This window comes from Salvelinus namaycush, chromosome 3 (assembly GCF_016432855.1).
Source record: "Salvelinus namaycush isolate Seneca chromosome 3, SaNama_1.0, whole genome shotgun sequence".
NCBI lineage: Eukaryota > Metazoa > Chordata > Actinopteri > Salmoniformes > Salmonidae > Salvelinus > Salvelinus namaycush.
This window is the reverse complement of record NC_052309.1, coordinates 91988713-92002316: the sequence shown is the minus strand read 5'-3', so window position 1 is coordinate 92002316 and position 13604 is coordinate 91988713. Positions and strand designations below refer to the sequence as shown.

The 13604-nt window shown below is 41.3% G+C and overlaps 1 protein-coding gene across 3 annotated transcripts in view; it reads left to right on the top strand.

Annotated features, from left to right (window-relative positions):
• Nucleotides 1–13604, top strand: part of wipi1 (WD repeat domain, phosphoinositide interacting 1) — a 47555-nt gene that overhangs the window by 21794 nt on the left and 12157 nt on the right. For all 3 annotated transcript variants that reach the window (XM_038987459.1, XM_038987452.1, XM_038987443.1), the window contains 4 exons: nucleotides 7022–7118; nucleotides 7242–7339; nucleotides 11329–11421; nucleotides 12192–12262. In XM_038987459.1, the coding sequence (XP_038843387.1) occupies nucleotides 7022–7118; nucleotides 7242–7339; nucleotides 11329–11421; nucleotides 12192–12262 (359 nt within the window). The remainder of the gene's footprint in view (nucleotides 1–7021; nucleotides 7119–7241; nucleotides 7340–11328; nucleotides 11422–12191; nucleotides 12263–13604) is intronic.

Genomic DNA, 13604 nt, shown 5'->3' with positions numbered 1-13604 from the left:
AGAAGAAGCATACATATAGAAGACCAGTAGAGACCTGTTGTTCAGTAAGAGACATACTATAGAGACAGGTAGAGAGTTGTGTCAGTAAGAGACATACATATAGAGACCAGGTAGAGACTTTTTTTCGTAGATACATACATATAGAGACAGGTAGAGACGTTTGTTGTTCAGTAGAGACGAGATAGTAGAGACATACAATAGAGACCAGTAGAGACATACATATAGAGACCAGGTAGAAGGGGACGTTGTTGTCCAGTAAGAGACATACATATAGAGACCAGTTAGAGATGTGTTGTTCAGTAAGAGACATACATATAGAGACCAAGAGTAGAGACGTTGTTGTTCAGTAAGAGACATACATATAGAGACCAAGGTAGAGATGTTGGGGTTCAGTAAGAGGACATACATATAGAGACCACGTAGAGATGTTGTTGTTCAGTAGAGACAATACATAAGAGACCAGGTAGAAACGTTGTTGTTCAGTAAGAGACATACATATAGAGAGACAGGTAGAGACGTTGTTGGTTCAGTAAGAGAACATACATATAGAGACCAGGTAGAGACGTTGTTGTTCAGATATAGAGACCAGTACATACTATAGAGAGACCAGGTAGAGACGTTGTTGTCAGTAAGAGACATACATATAGAGACCAGTAGAGACGTTGTTGTTCAGTAAGAGACATACATATAGAGACCAGGTAAGAGACGTTGTTGTTCAGTAAGACATCATATAGAGACCAGGTAGAGACGTTGTTGTCCAGTAAGAGACATACATATAGAGACCAGGTAGAGACGTTGTTGTTCAGTAAGAGACATACATATAGAGACCAGGTAGAGACGTTGTTGTTCAGTAAGAGACATACATATAGAGACCAGGTAGAGAGACTTGTTGTCAGTAAGAGACATACATATAGAGACCAGTAGGACATACATAGAGACAGGTAGAGACGTTGTTGTTCAGTAAGAGACATACATATAGAGACCAGGTAGAGACCTTGTTGTTCAGTAAGAGACATACATATAGAGACAGGTAGAGACGTTGTTGTTCAGTAAGAGACATACATATAGAGGACCAGGTAGAGACAGTACATACAGAGACAGGTAGAGACGTTGTTGATTCAAGAGAGACCAGGTAGAGACATACATATAGAGACCAGGTAGAGACTTCAGTAAGAGACATACATATAGAGACCAGGTAGAGACGTTGTTGTCAGTAAGAGACATACATATAGAGACCAGGTAGAGAGTTGTTGTTCAGTAAGAGACATACATATAAGAGACCAGGTAGAGACATACATACAGAGACAGGTAGAGACGTTGTCGTTCAGTAAAGAGACATACATATAGAGACCAGTAGAGAGTTGTTGTTCAGGAAGAGACATACATATAGAGACCAGGTAGAGACGTTGTTGTTCGTAGAGAATACATATAGAGACCAGGTAGAGACGTGTTGTCAGTAAGAGACATTCAATAGAGACCAGTAGAGACGACGTTGTTGTTCAGTAAGAGACATACATATAGAGACCAGGTAGAGACGTTGTTGTTCAGTAAGAGACATACATATAGAGACCAGTAGAGACCTTGTTATTCAGTAGAGACATACATATAGAGACAGGTAGAGACGTTGTGTCCAGTAAGAGACATACATATAGAGACCAGGTAGAGACGTTGTTGTTCAGTAAGAGACATACATATAGAGACCAGGTAGAGAGTTGTGTTGTTCAGTAAGAGACATACATATAGAGACCAGGTAGAGAATAACATTATAGACCAGGTAGAGACGTTGTGTTCAGTAAGAGACATACATATAGAGACCAGGTAGAGACGTTGTTCAGTAAGAGACATACATATAGAGACCAGGTAGAGACGTTGTTGTTCAGTAGAGACATACATATAGAGACCAGGTAGAGGAAATGAGACATACAGAGACCAGGTAGAGACGTTGTTGTTCAGTAAGAGACTACATAGAGACATACATATAGAGACCAGGTTAAGAGGACTACATTAAGAGACCAGGTAGAGACGTTGTTGTTCAGTAAGAGACATACATATAGAGACCAGTAGAGACGTGTTGTTCAGTAGAGACAATACATATAAGAGACCAGGTAGAGACTGTTGTTTCAGTAGAGACATCATATAGAAACCAGGTAGAGACGTTGTTGTTCAGTAAGAGACATACATATAGAGACCAGGTAGAGACATGACATACAGAGAACCAGGTAGAGACGTTGTTGTTTCAGTAAGAGACACAGTAGAGACATACATATAGAGACCAGGTAGAGACCATACATACAGAGACCACGTAGAGACGTTGTTGTCCAGTAAGAGACATAACATATAGAGACCAGGTAGGGAGACGTTGTGTTTAGTAAGAGACATACATATAGAGACCAGTAGAGACGTTGTTGTTCCAGTAAGAGACATACATATAGAGACCAGGTAGAGACGCTGTTGTCAGTAAGAGCATACATATAGGAGACCAGTAGAGACATACATACAGAGACCAGGTAGAGACGTTGTTGTTCGTAAGAGACATACCTATAGAGACCAGGTAGAGAGTTGTTGTTCAGTAAGAGACATACATATAGAGACCAGGTAGAGACGTGTTGTTCAGTAAGAGACATACGTATAGAGACCAGGTAGAGACGTTGTTGTTCAGTAAGAGACATACATATAGAGACCAGGTAGAGACTGTTGTTCAGTAAGAGACATACATATAGAGACCAGGTAGAGCGTTACATTATAGAGACCAGGTAGAGACGTTGTTGTTCAGTAGAGACATACCATATAGAGACCAGGTTAGAGAGAGACGTGTTGTTCAGTAAGAGAAATACATATAGAGACCACGTAGAGACTTGGTTTGTTCAGTAAGAGACATACATATAGAGACCAGGTAGAGATGTTGTTGTTCAGTAAGAGACATACATATAGAGGACCAGGTAGAGACGTTGTTGTGCAGTAAGAGACATACATAGAGAGACCAGGTAGAGACGTTGTTGTTCAGTAAGAGACATACATATAGAGACCAGGTAGAGACGTGTTGTCATAAGAGACATACATAGAGACCAGGTAGAAGACCGTGTTGTCCAGTAAGAGACATACATATAGAGACCAGGTAGAGACGTTGTTGTTCAGTAAGAGACATACATATAGAGACCAGGTAGAGACGTTGTAGTTCAGTAAGAGACCATACATATAGAGACCAGGTAGAGACATAAATAAGAGACAGGTAGAGACGTTGTCGTTCACATATAGAGACCAGGTAGAGACGTTGTGTTCAGTAAGAGACATACATATAGAGACCAGGTAGAGACCTTGTGTTCAGTAAGAGACAACATATAGAGACCAGGTAGAGACGTTGTTGTTCAGTAAGAGACATACATATAGAGACCAGGAGAGACGTTGTTGTTCAGTAAGAGACATACATATAGAGACCAGGTAGAGACGTTGTTGTCCAGTAAGAGACATACATATAGAGACCAGGTAGAGACGTTGTTGTTCAGTAGAGACATACATATAGAGACCAGGTAGAGACGTTGTTGTTCAGTAAGAGACATACATATAGAGACCAGGTAGAGACGTTGTTGTTCAGTAAGAGACATACATATAGAGACCAGGTAGAGACGTTATTGTTCAGTAAGAGACATACATATAGAGACCAGGTAGAGACGTTGTTGTTCAGTAAGAGACATACTATAGAGACCAGGTAGAGACGTTGTTGTTCAGTAAGAGACATACATATAGAGACCAGGTAGAGACCTTGTTGTTCAGTAAGAGACATACATACAGAGACCAGGTAGAGACATACATATAGAGACCAGGTAGAGACATACATACAGAGACCAGGTAGAGACGTTGTCGTTCAGTAAGAGACATACATATAGAGACCACGTAGAGACGTTGTTGTCCAGTAAGAGACATACATATAGAGACCAGGTAGAGACATACATATAGAGACCAGGTAGAGACATTGTCGTTCAGTAAGAGACATACATATAGAGAACACGTAGAGACGTTGTTGTCCAGTAAGAGACATACATATAGAGACCAGGTAGAGACGTTGTTGTTCAGTAAGAGACATACATATAGAGACCAGGTAGAGACATACATACAGAGACCAGGTAGAGACGTTGTCGTTCAGTAAGAGACATACATATAGAGACCAGATAGAGACGTTGTTGTCCAGTAAGAGACATACATATAGAGACCAGGTAGAGACGTTGTTGTTCAGTAAGAGACATACATATAGAGACCAGGTAGAGACGTTGTTGTTCAGTAAGAGACATACATATAGAGACCAGGTAGAGACGTTGTTGTCCAGTAAGAGACATACATATAGAGACCAGGTAGAGACGTTGTTGTTCAGTAAGAGACATACATATAGAGACCAGGTAGAGACGTTGTTGTTCAGTAAGAGACATACATATAGAGACCAGGTAGAGACGTTGTTGTTCAGTAAGAGACATACATATAGAGACCAGGTAGAGACGTTATTGTTCAGTAAGAGACATACATATAGAGACCAGGTAGAGACGTTGTTGTTCAGTAAGAGACATACATATAGAGACCAGGTAGAGACGTTGTTGTTCAGTAAGAGACATACATATAGAGACCAGGTAGAGACCTTGTTGTTCAGTAAGAGACATACATACAGAGACCAGGTAGAGACATACATACAGAGACCAGGTAGAGACGTTGTCGTTCAGTAAGAGACATACATATAGAGACCACGTAGAGACGTTGTTGTCCAGTAAGAGACATACATATAGAGACCAGGTAGAGACATACATATAGAGACCAGGTAGAGACATTGTCGTTCAGTAAGAGACATACATATAGAGAACACGTAGAGACGTTGTTGTTCAGTAAGAGACATACATATAGAGACCAGGTAGAGACGTTGTTGTCCAGTAAGAGACATACATATAGAGACCAGGTAGAGACCTTGTTGTTCAGTAAGAGACATACATATAGAGACCAGGTAGAGACATACATATAGAGACCAGGTAGAGACGTTGTTGTCCAGTAAGAGACATACATATAGAGACCAGGTAGAGACGTACATATAGAGACCAGGTAGAGACGTTGTTGTTCAGTAAGAGACATACATATAGAGACCAGGTAGAGACGTTGTTGTTCAGTAAGAGACATACATATAGAGACCAGGTAGAGACCTTGTTGTTCAGTAAGAGACATACATATAGAGACCAGGTAGAGACGTTGTTGTTCAGTAAGAGACATACATATAGAGACCAGGTAGAGACGTTGTTGTCCAGTAAGAGACATACATATAGAGACCAGGTAGAGACGTTGTTGTTCAGTAAGAGACATACATATAGAGACCAGGTAGAGACGTTGTTGTTCAGTAAGAGACATACATATAGAGACCAGGTAGAGACGTTGTTGTTCAGTAAGAGACATACATATAGAGACCAGGTAGAGACGTTATTGTTCAGTAAGAGACATACATATAGAGACCAGGTAGAGACGTTGTTGTTCAGTAAGAGACATACATATAGAGACCAGGTAGAGACGTTGTTGTTCAGTAAGAGACATACATATAGAGACCAGGTAGAGACCTTGTTGTTCAGTAAGAGACATACATACAGAGACCAGGTAGAGACATACATATAGAGACCAGGTAGAGACATACATACAGAGACCAGGTAGAGACGTTGTCGTTCAGTAAGAGACATACATATAGAGACCACGTAGAGACGTTGTTGTCCAGTAAGAGACATACATATAGAGACCAGGTAGAGACATACATATAGAGACCAGGTAGAGACATTGTCGTTCAGTAAGAGACATACATATAGAGAACACGTAGAGACGTTGTTGTCCAGTAAGAGACATACATATAGAGACCAGGTAGAGACCTTGTTGTTCAGTAAGAGACATACATATAGAGACCAGGTAGAGACATACATATAGAGACCAGGTAGAGACGTTGTTGTCCAGTAAGAGACATACATATAGAGACCAGGTAGAGACGTACATATAGAGACCAGGTAGAGACGTTGTTGTTCAGTAAGAGACATACATATAGAGACCAGGTAGAGACGTTGTTGTTCAGTAAGAGACATACATATAGAGACCAGGTAGAGACCTTGTTGTTCAGTAAGAGACACACATATAGAGACCAGGTAGAGACGTTGTTGTTCAGTAAGAGACATACATATAGAGACCAGGTAGAGACGTTGTTGTTCAGTAAGAGACATACATATAGAGACCAGGTAGAGACGTTGTTGTCCAGTAAGAGACATACATATAGAGACCAGGTAGAGACGTTGTTGTTCAGTAAGAGACATACATATAGAGACCAGGTAGAGACGTTGTTGTTCAGTAAGAGACATACATATAGAGACCAGGTAGAGACGTTGTTGTTCAGTAAGAGACATACATATAGAGACCAGGTAGAGACGTTATTGTTCAGTAAGAGACATACATATAGAGACCAGGTAGAGACGTTGTTGTTCAGTAAGAGACATACATATAGAGACCAGGTAGAGACGTTGTTGTCCAGTAAGAGACATACATATAGAGACCAGGTAGAGACATACATATAGAGACCAGGTAGAGACATTGTCGTTCAGTAAGAGACATACATATAGAGAACTCGTAGAGACGTTGTTGTTCAGTAAGAGACATACATATAGAGACCAGGTAGAGACGTTGTTGTTCAGTAAGAGACATACATATAGAGACCAGGTAGAGACATACATATAGAGACCAGGTAGAGACGTTGTTGTCCAGTAAGAGACATACATATAGAGACCAGGTAGAGACGTTGTTGTTCAGTAAGAGACATACATATAGAGACCAGGTAGAGACCTTGTTGTTCAGTAAGAGACATACATATAGAGACCAGGTAGAGACGTTGTTGTCAGCAGCTATTGATTTTGAAGACTTTATTAGGACATGTTTACATAGGATAACCTGCCAGGAAATTATCAGCGCAATTCACATACTAACAGTCACCTCTCCCTCCCTCCCTCCCTCCCTCCCTCCCTCCCTGTAGAGGCTGGTGGTGTGTCTGGAGGAGTCAGTGTACATCCACAACATCAAAGACATGAAGCTGCTGAAGACCCTTCTCAACACGCCCTCCAACCCTTCAGGTAAACACAGTGTACAGAACAGTGTCTCCTAAACCAGTGGGTGTGCTGCTCTATGGGGTTTCTGAGGGGAAAAGCAGAAGCTGTCTTTCTGTGGACTGAAAGGAACATGGTTGTTCTGTTCAGGTCTGTGTGCTCTGTCCATCAACCATTCCAACTCGTACCTGGCCTACCCAGGCAGCTCCACCATCGGAGAGATCATAGTTTATGATGCCAACAACCTGGTAAGGCCTACTACTACTGTACTACTACTATACTACTGTACTGCTGCTGTACTACTGTACTACTACTATACTACTATACTACTGTACTACTACTATACTACTGTACTACTGAACCACTGTACTGCTGCTGTACTACTACTATACTACTGCACTACTATACTACTATACTACTGTACTACTGCACAACTACTATACTACTACTGTACTACTACTATACTACTGTACTACTACTATACAACTACTATACTACTGTACTACTACTGTACCACTGTACTGCTGCTGTACTACTACTATACCACTGTACTACTACTATACTGCTACTATACTACTGTACTACTACTGTACCACTGCACAACCACTATACTACTACTGTACCGCTACTATACTACTGCACTGCCACTATACTACTATACTACTACTGCACTATTACTGTACTGCTACTATACTACTGTACTACCACTGTACCACTACTGTACTACCACTATACCACTGTACTACTATACTACTGTACTACTACTGTACTACTGTACTACTACTGCACTACAACTATACTACTGTACTACAACTATACTACTGCACTACTACTGTACTACTACTATACTACCACTATACTACTGTACTATTACTGCACTTCTGCACTACTACTGTACTACTACTGTACTGCTACTGTATTACTATATTACTGTACTACAACTATACTACTGTACTACTATACTGTACTACTACTGTACTACTATAGTACTGTACTGCTATACATCTGTACTAGTACTATACTTCTGTACTACTACAAAACTACTGTACTACTACAAAACTACTGTACTACTACTACTGCACTACTACTATACTACTGTACTACTACTGTACTACTGTACTACTACTGCACTACTATACTACTACTATACTACTACTATACTACTGCACTACCACTGTACTACTATACTACTGTACTACTACTGTACTACTGTACTACTACTGTACTACTACTGTACTACTACTGTACTACTACTGTACTACTGTACTACTACTGTACTACTGTACTACTACTGCACTACTATACTACTACTCTACTACTACACTACTACTGCACTACTATACTACTGTACTACTACTATACTACTGTACTACTACTGCACTACTATACTACTGTACTACTACTGTACTACTACTGTACTACTACTGTACTACTACTGTACTACTGTACTACTACTGTACTACTGTACTACTACTGCACTACTATACTACTACTCTACTACTACACTACTACTGCACTACTATACTACTGTACTACTACTATACTACTGTACTACTACTGCACTACTGTACTACTGTACTACTGTACTACTACTGTACTACTATATTACTGTACTACAATACTACTGTACTACAACTATACTACTGTACTACTATACTGTACTACTACTGTACTACTATAGTACTGTACTGCTATACTTCTGTACTAGTACTATACTTCTGTACTACTACAAAACTACTGTACTACTACAAAACTACTGTACTACTACTACTGCACGACTACTATACTACTGTACTACTACTGTACTACTGTACTACTACTGCACTACTATACTACTACTACTATACTACTGCACTACCACTGTACTACTATACATTTACATTTAAGTCATTTAGCAGACGCTCTTATCCAGAGCGACTTACAAATTGGAAATTAATACATATTCATCCTGGTCCCCCCGTGGGGAATGAACCCACAAACCTGGCGTTGCAAGCGCCATGCTCTACCAACTGAGCCACACTATACTACTGTACTACTACTATACTACTGTACTACTACTGTACTACTACTGTACTACTACTGTACTACTGTACTACTACTGTACTACTACTGTACTACTACTGTACTACTGTACTACTACTGTACTACTGTACTACTACTGTACTACTATACTACTACTCTACTACTACACTACTACTGCACTACTGTACAACTGTACTACTACTATATCAATCAAGTTTATTTTATATAGCCCTTCGTACATCAGCTAATATCTCGAAGTGCTGTACAGAAACCCAGCCTAAAACCCCAAACAGCAAGCAATGCAGATGTAGAAGCACGGTGGCTAGGAAAAACTCCCTAGAAAGGCCAAAACCTAGGAAGAAACCTAGAGAGGAACCAGGCTATGAGGGGTGGCCAGTCCTCTTCTGGCTGTGCCGGGTGGAGATTATAACAGAACATGGCCAAGATGTTCAAAATGTTCATAAATGACAAGCATGGTCAAATAATAATCAGGAATAAATGTCAGTTGGCTTTTCATAGCCGATGATTAAGAGTTGAAAACAGCAGGTCTGGGACAGGTAGGGGTTCCATAACCGCAGGCAGAACAGTTGAAACTGGAACAGCAGCAAGGCCAGGTGGACTGGGGACAGCAAGGAGTCATCATGCCCGGTAGTCCTGACGTATGATCCTAGGGCTCAGGTCCTCCGAGAGAGAGAAAGAAAGAGAGAAGGAGAGAATTAGAGAGAGCATACTTAAATTCACACAGGACACTGGATAAGACAGGAGAAGTACTCCAGATATAACCAACTGACCCTAGCCCCCCGACACAAACTACTGCAGCATAAATACTGGAGGCTGAGACAGGAGGGGTCAGGAGACACTGTGGCCCCATCCGATGATACCCCCGGACAGGGCCAAACAGGAAGGATATAACCCCACCCACTTTGCCAAAGCACAGCCCCCGCACCACTAGAGGGATATCTTCAACCACCAACTTACAATCCTGAGACAAGGCCGAGTATAGCCCACAAAGATCTCCACCACAGCACAAACCAAGGGGGGGGCACCAACCCAGACAGGAAGATCACGTCAGTAACTCAACCCACTCAAGTGACGCACCCCTAGGGACGGCATAAAAGAGCACCAGTAAGCCAGTGACTCAGCCCCTATAATAGGGTTAGAGGTAGAGAATCCCAGTGGAGAGAGGGGAACCGGCCAGGCAGCAAGGGCGGTTCGTTGCTCCAGAGCCTTTCCGTTCACTTTCACACTCCTGGGCCAGACTACTGTTTTACTACTGTACTACTATACTACTGTACTACTACTGTACTACTGTATTACTACTGTACTACTGTACTACTACTATACTACTGTACTACTACTATACTACTGTACTACTACTGTACTACTACTGTACTACTGCACTACTACTGCACTACTATACTACTGTACTACTACTATACTACTGTACTACTACTGTACTACTATACTACTGTGCTACTACTATACTACTGCACCACTACTGTACTACTATATTACTGTACTACTACTGTACTACTACTGTACTACTACTGCACTACTATACTACTGTACTACTACTGTACTACTACGGTACTACTACTATACTACTGTACTACTACTATACTACTGCACTACTACTGTACTACTATATTACTGTACTGTACTACTGTACTACAATACCACTGTACTACTCTACTACTGCACTACTACTGTACTACTATATTACTGTACTACTGTACTATGATACTACTGTACTACTGCTGCACTACTACTGTACTACTATATTACTGTACTACTGTACTATGATACTACTGTACTATTACTGTACTACTATTATACTACTATTATACGGTGCTCTATAGCTTGGTTGCCAGTACTACTACTATACTACTATAATTCTGTACTACTACTGTACTACTACTGTAGTGCTATTATACTGTGCTCTATGCTGCTATTATACTGTGCTCTATAGCTTGGTTGTCAGTACTACTGTAGCTGCTACATTGAAGGGATGTTCAGACATTGCAGTCAAGTTGTTATATATGGCAGTAGTACCATGTTTCTGTTTTATGACTCAGTCAATCATCCTCTCTGTCTCTCTGTCTCTGTCTCTCTGTCTCTGTCTCTCTGTCTCTGTCTCTCTCTCTTTGTCTCTCTCTCTCTCTCTCTCTCTCTCTCTCTCTCTCTCTCTCTCTCTCTCTCTCTCTCTCTCTCTCAGAGCACTGTGACAATGATCCCGGCCCATGACAGTCCCCTGGCTGCTCTCACCTTCAACTCGTCAGGCACCAAGCTGGCCAGCGCCTCGGAGAGGGTAAGCACTACCAGGACAGCTGCCCCTAGTGACGGGAGGCCAGCGCTGCTTTTTGACAACATACCTGGATATTGCAGTCAGGCCCTGGCCATGTCCAAAACATTCAGTACTTGACTAGTAGTAGATGTATTCTGCTACAGCACATAGTGTATTATAAGCCCATGTGGGCGGGGCATCCTGAAGAGGCATGACACTATAATAATAAAATCAAGATAACTACAGTGTAGCTAGACAGTCCTGACTGTGAGGGACTGACTCTCTTTCTCCCTCTATTTAGACAGTCCTGACTGTGAGGGACTGACTCTCTTTCTCCCTCTATTTAGACAGTCCTGACTGTGAGGGACTGACTCTCTTTCTCCCTCTATTTAGACAGTCATGACTGGGAGGGACTGACTCTCTTTCTCCCTCTATTTAGACAGTCCTGACTGTGAGGGACTGACTCTCTTTCTCCCTCTATTTAGACAGTCCTGACTGTGAGGGACTGACTCTCTTCCTCCCTCTATTTAGACAGTCCTGACTGTGAGGGACTGACTCTCTTCCTCCCTCTATTTAGACAGTCCTGACTGTGAGGGACTGACTCTCTTCCTCCCTCTATTTAGACAGTCCTGACTGTGAGGGACTGACTCTCTTTCTCCCTCTATTTAGACAGTCCTGACTGTGAGGGACTGACTCTCTTTCTCCCTCTATTTAGACAGTCCTGACTGTGAGGGACTGACTCTCTTTCTCCCTCCCTTCTTTATATCCCTCCCTCCCTCCCTCTCTCTCTCCAGGGTACTGTAATCCGCGTGTTCTCCATCCCAGAGGGACAGCGTCTGTTTGAGTTCCGCAGAGGGATGAAGAGGTCAGAGTTCACACAATACAACATAAACTGTATAAACACACTTTACTACACAACATAGTCTACATCTACTGTAATGAACAGGACTAACAGAACACATAAAACACACATCATGAACAGGACTAACAGAACACATAAAACACACCTAATGAACAGGACTAACAGAACACATAAAACACACCTAATGAACAGGACTAACAGAACACATAAAACACACTTCATGAACAGGACTAACAGAACACATAAAACACACTTCATGAACAGGACTAACAGAACACATAAAACACACTTCATGAACAGGACTAACAGAACACATAAAACACACATAATGAACAGGACTAACAGAACACATAAAACACACTTCATGAACAGGACTAACAGAACACATAAAACACACTTCATGAACAGGACTAACAGAACACATAAAACACACTTCATGAACAGGACTAACAGAACACATAAAACACACTTCATGAACAGGACTAACAGAACACATAAAACACACTTCATGAACAGGACTAACAGAACACATAAAACACACCTCATGAACAGGACTAACAGAACACATAAAACACACCTCATGAATCCAGTGAATTAGCTGATCTCATGCTGGTACCACTAGAATAATCCAGTGATTTAGCTGATCTCATGCTGGTACCACTAGAATAATCCAGTGAATTAGCTGATCTCATGCTGGTACCACTAGAATAATCCAGTGAATTAGCTGATCTCATGCTGGTACCACTAGAATAATCCAGTGATTTAGCCGATCTCATGCTGGTACCACTAGAATAATCCAGTGAATTAGCTGATCTCATGCTGGTACCACTAGAATAATCCAGTGATTTAGCTGATCTCATGCTGGTACCACTAGAATAATCCAGTGAATTAGCTGATCTCATGCTGGTACCACTAGAATAATCCAGTGATTTAGCTGATCTCATGCTGGTACCACTAGAATAATCCAGTGAATTAGCTGATCTCATGCTGGTACCACTAGAATAATCCAGTGATTTAGCTGATCTCATGCTGGTACCACTAGAATAATCCAGTGATTTAGCTGATCTCATGCTGGTACCACTAGAATAATCCAGTGAATTAGCTGATCTCATGCTGGTACCACTAGAATAATCCAGTGATTTAGCTGATCTCATGCTGGTACCACTAGAATAATCCAGTGAATTAGCCGATCTCATGCTGGTACCACTAGAATAATCCAGTGATTTAGCCGATCTCATGCTGGTACCACTAGAATAATCCAGTGAATTAGTTGATCTCATGCTGGTACCACTAGAATAATCCAGTGATTTAGCTGATCTCATGCTGGTACCACTAGAATAATCCA